Raw genomic sequence first — 7,341 nt, forward strand, 5'->3', positions numbered from 1 at the left:
GGAGCCCGGTGCATCCCGGGGGCTCCTTCCCCGCTCCTTGGGGCCAGCCCAGGGCTTGCTGGGCAGAGCTGTCCTGGCAATCCCAGTCCATCCAGGACGGTCTCCCCTTCCTGAACCCGGTGTGTAGTGGACAGAGGAAACCAAAAAGGAGAGCAAAGAAAGAACAAATGAAGAGAGAGAGAAACCGCATAAAGGTGGGTGAGGCTTTGGGCACCAGCTGCTACTGCCCTTTGGGGATGAAGGGTTCCCCCTCCTCTGGCTCCGGCCGAGGCCCTGGGTCGCTCAGGCACCGCAGCATCCGCTGGTTGCTGGGGCTGTCGCCGGTCCCCGGGGTGAAGACATCGTCAGTACCCGGGGAGGAAGGCTCCTTCACCCGCATCACCAGCCCCTCCTCATCCTCCTCGGGCGAGGGTGGAAGACCGCCGCAGCCCGTGGGCTCCTCGTTCATCAGGTCCACGGACTCCGGGGACTGCGGGGAGGCTGGGTCGATGGTGATGATGGGCAGGTTCTCTGAGTCCGCCTTGGGTTCATAGGCCAGTGGGTCTGGGGAGGCAGAGGGGGGTCAGGCAGGGCCCATCTCGCAGTATCATGCACAAACTGGCTCAGGATAACCTTGGGACGGGAAAGGGGGGGTCTTGGGGGGACCCCCAGCTAATGCATCCCAGATGTTTGGGGCTGGGATGCCTGGGCTCGCTAACACTCTGTTTCCAATTTCCAAGTCTGCTGTTTAATTCCTTTTTTTTCCTCCCCACATCCCATCTGGAGCAGCTCCAGACAGCCCAGCTCTGCTTCCCAGGGCTGCGCCGTCTGCCAGGGCTGAAGCTGCCCTCTGCCGATTCACCGCCCGCTCCGCAAGCGCCGGCAGCAGCGTCGCACCCCGTCGCACCCCATCACACCCCATCGCACCCCGTCACACCCCGTCACACCGTCCCCAAAGCAGGAGAGGACACACAGGACAGGAGGAACCAAAGAAGGCAAAGCAAACGTGTGATGGAGAAGGTGGGAGTCCCGGGGTAGGTCTGGGGGCTGAGACTCCTGGTCCGTTCCCCTGTAGAGCGCAGCGAGAGGCACGGCCAGAAACGTGGCTGTGTGGATGGAGCGAGCTGAGCTCCGGACAGATCCACCGACCGGCCAAGCTCAATTCCCAGCGGGAAGCGTGTTGGGAAGCAAGCTGGATGCTTCCGCTCAGGCAGAGCTCAGGCTTGAGAACAGCAAATCCCTGGGGCTCGGCTGCATCGCACACGGGGGAGTGGGATGGAGACCATTGGGGCTGGAGAGCCGCAGGGGAGCTGAGCGGGTGCCGGACAACGCAACCTCCGAGTGTTTCAGCACCGAAGTGCTGGCGATGCCCAGCGAGGTGCCGGCAGCGGCGTTCCCCCAGCAGCTCAGTCCCACCTACCTGAGCCTATGCGAGCCCGGGACATGGTGGGTGAATCGAGCTTGTGAGCCGGCACGGTCAGGTAGTTGTTCATCTGGAATCAGAGCACAGGGATTGTCTCCATCGGAGTGGTCAGGGTAAATGGGGAAGGGGAGGCAGGGAACTGACCCCCCCCCGGCCACAGGGATGGGCAAGAAGCAGCAGCGGGATGCAGAGGACATGTGCAAGCATCCTCCAAGCCGTGCTGCAAGGACTTGCTTGGAGCCTGGGGCAATCAGAGGACTCCCAAGGTTTGGGGTCACCCGCTGTCATTGGAACCTCAGCCCCCTCCCCATGTGGGACACCGATGTCCTTCCCAGGCTGGGAAGCCCCCCCTGGACCCCTGTCCTCCCCAGCCTGCGGCAGCATCCCTGCTCCAGCGTCCCCTTGACACCTTCTGTTCCAGCTGCCGGGCCTTCTGCCTCCGCAGGAGCATCTGGTTCCAGGCTTCCTCGTAGGGGTCGGCCACGAGCGTGTGCCGGTTGTAGGATCGCAACTGGGAAAAGGCCCCAAGAAAAAAAGATGGGTTAAAATAAAACCCCCAGAAGGGCAAAGGAAGGTCACAGCACCGTTTCCCTTGGAGGTGGATGAAACAGCCACCAGTGGGCAGAGCACGTCCAGGCAAGCTGGTGGCTCGTCCCTTGTGTGCTACCGTGGGATGTCTGATCTGGACGCACCTTAGCCCAGCGAAGGTTTAACCGCTGGGCTCAGTCACCGACCCAGCCAGCCTCCCCCTCAACACTATCCCAGCACCATCCCGGGAGGAAAAGCCTCCTGGGGAGGGAGAACCAGACCAGGAACACGAGGGACAGGAGGGCAGGGACACCAGGGGTGAAGGGCCCAGCTGGCCCCAAGGGCTTCTGGTGGGAAGTGGTCCTGGGGGCAAGCAAAGGGGGCACGCACGGTGCCAGGGGACACCTTACCCTCTGCCTGGTTTTCTGCAGGTTGTTGCGAAGGATTTTCCGGATCTCCTCCTCCTTGTCCTTGGACAGGGCTGGAAGGATGCGCTCCACGGGGAGGGTCTTGGGGTTGATGTTCCTGTGTGGACAGACAGGATTCAGAATGACACTGCGATGGCCACGGCAGGGCCCAACAGCTACTTGCCCTGCGGCCACTAGCAGGGAGGGCTCAGCCTACACCAGGGGCCCATCGGAGGCACAGGGTGGCCAGCGCTGGGGAACTCACTGGATGGAGACGGTGGAGACAGCAGAGGGGATCTTGCCTATGCCCCCACTCTCCACCAGCTCGATGGCCTGCTTCATCTCCATCTTGTGATAGAAAGCGATGAGCTGGGGCTCCTTGGACCGCTCCCCCGCAATCAGGCACTTCTTCACGTACTTCTTGTTGAAGCGATTCAGCCTTCCCGAGAATGTGGGGAAAGGAGGAGCAGTGACACATTAGACCTCCCCCTGCCCCAGCACCCACTCCCTGCTCCCCATCCCTGGCCCAGCCCAGCAGACGATGGTTCAGCTCCCACCAACGCAGGTCAGGCCAGGCTTCCCCAACTCCCCCCCGAGCCAGGCAGCCTCCGAAACACCCAGCAGCTGCTCGTACCCACAAGGGATGGTCCTGAGCTCCTTCAAGGACCAGCCACGGGCAGCTCCCACACTGCTGTGGGCATGTTGTATTTGGCGTGGCGAAGCGGTGCAGCCCAGCAGACGATGGTTCAGCTCCCACCAACGCAGGTCAGGCCAGGCTTCCCCAACTCCCCCCCGAGCCAGGCAGCCTCCGAAACACCCAGCAGCTGCTCGTACCCACAAGGGATGGTCCTGAGCTCCTTCAAGGACCAGCCACGGGCAGCTCCCACACTGCTGTGGGCATGTTGTATTTGGCGTGGCGAAGCGGTGCAGCCCTGCAGCCCCACTTGCACCCAATCCAGGGCCGTAATTCATCGAGGGGAGTGTGTGCATGGATATTACAGCCCAGGGATCCAGCATAGGGCTGGAAAACCTGCCAGGAGGTGACTGAAACCCTTCTCCATCTCCCCCATGGGTCCCCTGAGTCACCAAACCTCAACACTCACTTGTCCTTCCAGTGGTGATGCCCGTAGTGACCACAGATATCCTCGATCCCCGTCAGAAGGTGATCCAAGAACTGGAAGAGAAGGTCCAAGGTGTCGGCAGCTCGCAGGCCTGTTGTTGCCCACCCTCTCCCCACCCCGACACCCACGTTGACACAGGGGTGAGGGCACTCAGGGGGTGCAAAATCAGGGCTGTGGGTCCAGGGTGGGCCCCAGGAGGGCAGCACGGTCCTATGCAACCGGGCTGCTGCTCTACCAGGCACAGGGGAGGTCTGGGTCGGAGCGGGCACTGGACGACACAGAGTGGGGAGAGCCCTCGCTCTGTCCCCCCTTACCTTGGGCACCGATTTAGGGGCAGCTCCCGCTCTGTAAACCCGCCTGGTTACAGCGGTGGAGGTGGCAGAAGCAGAGAGAGAAGAGGGCTAAGGCGGCGAAGAGAAGCGTGCGGGAAGGGCCGGCCGGGCGCAGTGGGTTACCTGCGTGTGGATCTCTTCGTTGATGGAGCGCTTCGTCTCTTGCTTCTTCTTCACGGCCAGTAGGTCCACCAAGGGCCGGATGGTCATGCCCTAGGGAATGGGGAAGGTGGGTTAGAGCTCTCCCCAAGGCACACCGGTGGGAGCGGGATGGGTTCAGCACAGCCGAACCATGGGTTCAGCACCGCCGGTGTCACTCGGGAGCCTCAAGAGCTTTTGGAGAAGGTGGACGGTGATGGGATGAAGGATGAAGGCTGGGGCCGTGCTCCTCACTCTCCACACACCCATGTGGCTCACTGAATAACCTCCTTTCCCTCTGAAACCACACCGTGACCACCTGCATGCCACCAACCTGCACGAAAACTGTGAAGAAGATGACAGTGATGATAGCTGTGAGGAACATGTCCCTCATGCCGAAATGCTTATAGTCCAGGAGGTAACAGAGGGAGAAGGCGATGGCGCCCCGCAGGCCCCCGTAGGCGATGATGAACTGGTCCTTTGGCGTCAGCTTCACAATTCGGAACTTGTTGATGAACCAGGTGAGGACCAGGACGCCTGGGAGAGCAGGACAGAGCCCCATGTGAGTGGATGGTGAAGGATGCCCTCCAGTCCCAAAGAACCCCAGCTTGCAGCCCAGCGTGGTGTCACCCCCTTGGGGCCATGGGTGAAGGTGGGTGCTGCCCTGCTCGCTCATCCCAACACCCCTCACCAGCTTCAACACCATGTCTAGCACAAACGTGGCCTTAACCCCCCTTTCCCACAAAGCCAACCCCCAGCAAGGCTGATGCCCATGGTGGAGCAGTGCCACCCAGTCAACTCCAGTCTCCCCAGCAAGGCAAACCTGGGCCTCGTGGCCTCGAGCACTGTCCATCACCCAGGATCATCCCCAAGGACTTTGCCACCACACTGACACTTCACCTAAAACTCTCGCGATGAGGCAGAAGAGCAGCGTGCTGATGACGAAGGTCCAGTTCCAGTAGTGGTGGCCAGCCACGGTGGAGACACCCAGGAAGATGAAGATGAGGGTCTCGCTCACGCTGCTCCACATCTTGAGGAAATACTTGATGGTGGTGTGGGACTTGTGGGAGATGTTGGCTTCCACATAGGGCCGCATGACCACGCCGGAGGCAATGAGTCTAGGGGCAAGGTTGGGCACTCAGCAGCCATGGGGACATGGGGACAACCCCAACCCCTGGCCCTGCAGCAGCGTTTTGTGCTTTTATACCAACCCCCAGAGCAGGACAATGGGCTGCCAGCACCCCGGGATCTGTGGGACACCTCAAGAGAGTCACTTCCCTCATCTGCCTTCCTGTATATCCCAGTCCAAACACACCTCTGGCCCTCACTGGGCATGTACTGGCCATGCTGGGACAGCCAGAGGGCTGTGGTTACACCAGAGTAAATCCTCCAAATGGTCCTGGGGACAGGAGGTCCTCTCATCCCACCCGTGCCCAACTCACGCCATGATGCCAGAGAGGTGGAAGAGCTCAGCAGAGAGATACGCCATGTAGCTGTAGAGGAAGACGAAGAGGGGCTCGATGACACGGATGTGGGAGGTGAAGCGGGACGTGAAGGCAGCGATCACCCCATAAATGACGCCCACGAAGACACCGCCCAGCGACACCACGAAGAAGCTGAGGAAGCCGAGGATGATATCGATAATGGTCACCTGCTCGAAGTTGGCAAACTCCTCAAAGAGGTGGTAGAGGACCTGGGAGGGAGAAGGGAAAGGGGGGTTCAAAGTGCCCCGCTGGGAAGAGACAGCCTCACCTCGGCGGAGATTTGCACGGGGACCTTCCTTGGGAGAGCGGCGGCAAAGGGAGCCAGGCAGGGACCCAGCATGGCACACCTGAGATGAGGTGTGCCAGTGCTTGGTGATCCTGAGCTGGGTCCTGTGCTTGACCAAGCCTCATGCCAAAAAAAGCTGGTGGTGTGAGACAGACCCGTAGGGACCTGCTCCCCATCCTCTGAGGCTCACAGGGACACGGTGCCATCAGAGATGGGTCTGGGACAGCTCGGCTGTCCAACACAGCCCCAACCGCTGTCCTAGGAGGGGCTTTGGTCAGGGTCTGAACCAGCCACAGACCGTTCCTCTTTCCCAACAAGCAGGTCAGGACAGACCCAGGCTGGGGCACAGGCGACAGCCACGTGGAGAGAAATGCCAGTATCTGCCCTGCTCAGCCCAGAGAACGGCCCAAACCCTTAACACAGCTTTGTAGCTAAGAGGGCATCCTCGCAGGAGGAGCCCAGCCAGGGCTTCATCGCCTCCTCCCACCCCCAGACGCATTTACTGGAGAGATTTTAAAGTAGAAGGTGGTCAGGATGGGAAATGGGCTTCAGAGCATCCTGCAGGGACGGAGGGCGAGGTGCCAGCTTCTGCCTGCCAGGGCCGGGTCCTGGGACACGGGCAGAGACAGACGTGACAGCAGAAGGCAAAAGCATTCCCCAGGGATGGGAGCAGGGACACAGATCCTGCAGGCAGCCTCTCTGGTCAAAAGTGGGGAGAAATGCCTGGGAAAAGCCCTGTGGTGGGACACCACGTTCCTCGTCACCAGGAACCCCGTCAGCAGCGGGCTGAGCAGCCAGCTCCGAAGCGGACAGCTGGGATACGGGGGAAGAGCCAGGAAAAAGCAGTGGGTTAGAAGCAAATTTAGAGGTCAGCTCTGCAGAGAGGAGAACGCCACGCTGACGGCCAAGCCAGCACCTGGACACAGAGGTCCTTTGGAAATGGCATGGCCCCAGAGCAGGTGGCCTTGTCCCTGAACCTCCCAAAGGTCCCTGCAAAGCTGCTGCTCAAAGACTGGGGCTAAGGGGTGACCCGGGTGGGATGCCAGCCTGGCTCCCCCCTTGCCACGGCCGGCCATGTCCTGTCCCCCCACCTCCTTGGTGCCGCAGTTGAAGGACAGCAAGGAAGACCACATGAGGAAGGCACAGGAGGGAGCAGCAGCTACGTGGTAATGCTGCCTGACCCAGCGCCTGCCCCTCTGCGCTCCTCCTCGCTTTCCCTGGCAGGACAGGCACGGGCACGGCAGCAGGTACCAATTTCACCCAGGAGAGCGGATTCCCAGGAGACGAAGGCGCCGGGCACAATCCTGCTCTTCACCGAGAGGTGGTAACTGGCTGGGCACACGCTCTCGGTCTCCCCAAACCGCCAAGTAAAACGTTTCACCTCAACCCACCTCTGCAGTGTTTTAAGCCGCTATATTTAGCTTTGCACCTGCAAAAGGTCAGGAGTAAGCGGAGCTGCTGCAGCTCAGCTGGCAGGAGGCACCTGGCAGCTTGCAATGGCCCAGTCTACGGTTCTGCCGGCAGGGCTTGACTGACAGCTGCCAATCCTGGTGCCACCACCCAGAGATGCTCCACCAAAGCCAATCCCATCCCCTTGGCCAATCCCCCTCATCCACTTACGACCGTGACGGCATCGTTCAGCA

At 60.9% G+C, this 7,341-nt stretch overlaps 1 protein-coding gene across 1 annotated transcript in view; it reads right to left on the reverse strand.

The window, feature by feature from the left end:
- Window positions 1–220: 220 nt before the first annotated feature.
- The window catches only part of SLC9A1 (solute carrier family 9, subfamily A (NHE1, cation proton antiporter 1), member 1), a 7,584-nt gene continuing 463 nt past the window's right edge, over window positions 221–7,341 (reverse strand). The window contains exons 1-11 of the mRNA XM_009699250.1: window positions 7,319–7,341; window positions 5,371–5,621; window positions 4,829–5,046; window positions 4,263–4,465; window positions 3,914–4,003; window positions 3,441–3,511; window positions 2,603–2,776; window positions 2,341–2,455; window positions 1,812–1,913; window positions 1,400–1,472; window positions 221–543 (exon numbers count right to left, since the gene is read on the reverse strand). The exon at window positions 7,319–7,341 is cut by the window's right edge and continues 463 nt beyond it. Coding sequence (XP_009697552.1) covers window positions 221–543; window positions 1,400–1,472; window positions 1,812–1,913; window positions 2,341–2,455; window positions 2,603–2,776; window positions 3,441–3,511; window positions 3,914–4,003; window positions 4,263–4,465; window positions 4,829–5,046; window positions 5,371–5,621; window positions 7,319–7,341 — 1,643 coding nt within the window. The remainder of the gene's footprint in view (window positions 544–1,399; window positions 1,473–1,811; window positions 1,914–2,340; window positions 2,456–2,602; window positions 2,777–3,440; window positions 3,512–3,913; window positions 4,004–4,262; window positions 4,466–4,828; window positions 5,047–5,370; window positions 5,622–7,318) is intronic.

The sequence above is a fragment of the Cariama cristata genome, unplaced genomic scaffold, assembly GCF_000690535.1.
Source record: "Cariama cristata isolate BGI_N322 unplaced genomic scaffold, ASM69053v1 scaffold31634, whole genome shotgun sequence".
NCBI lineage: Eukaryota > Metazoa > Chordata > Aves > Cariamiformes > Cariamidae > Cariama > Cariama cristata.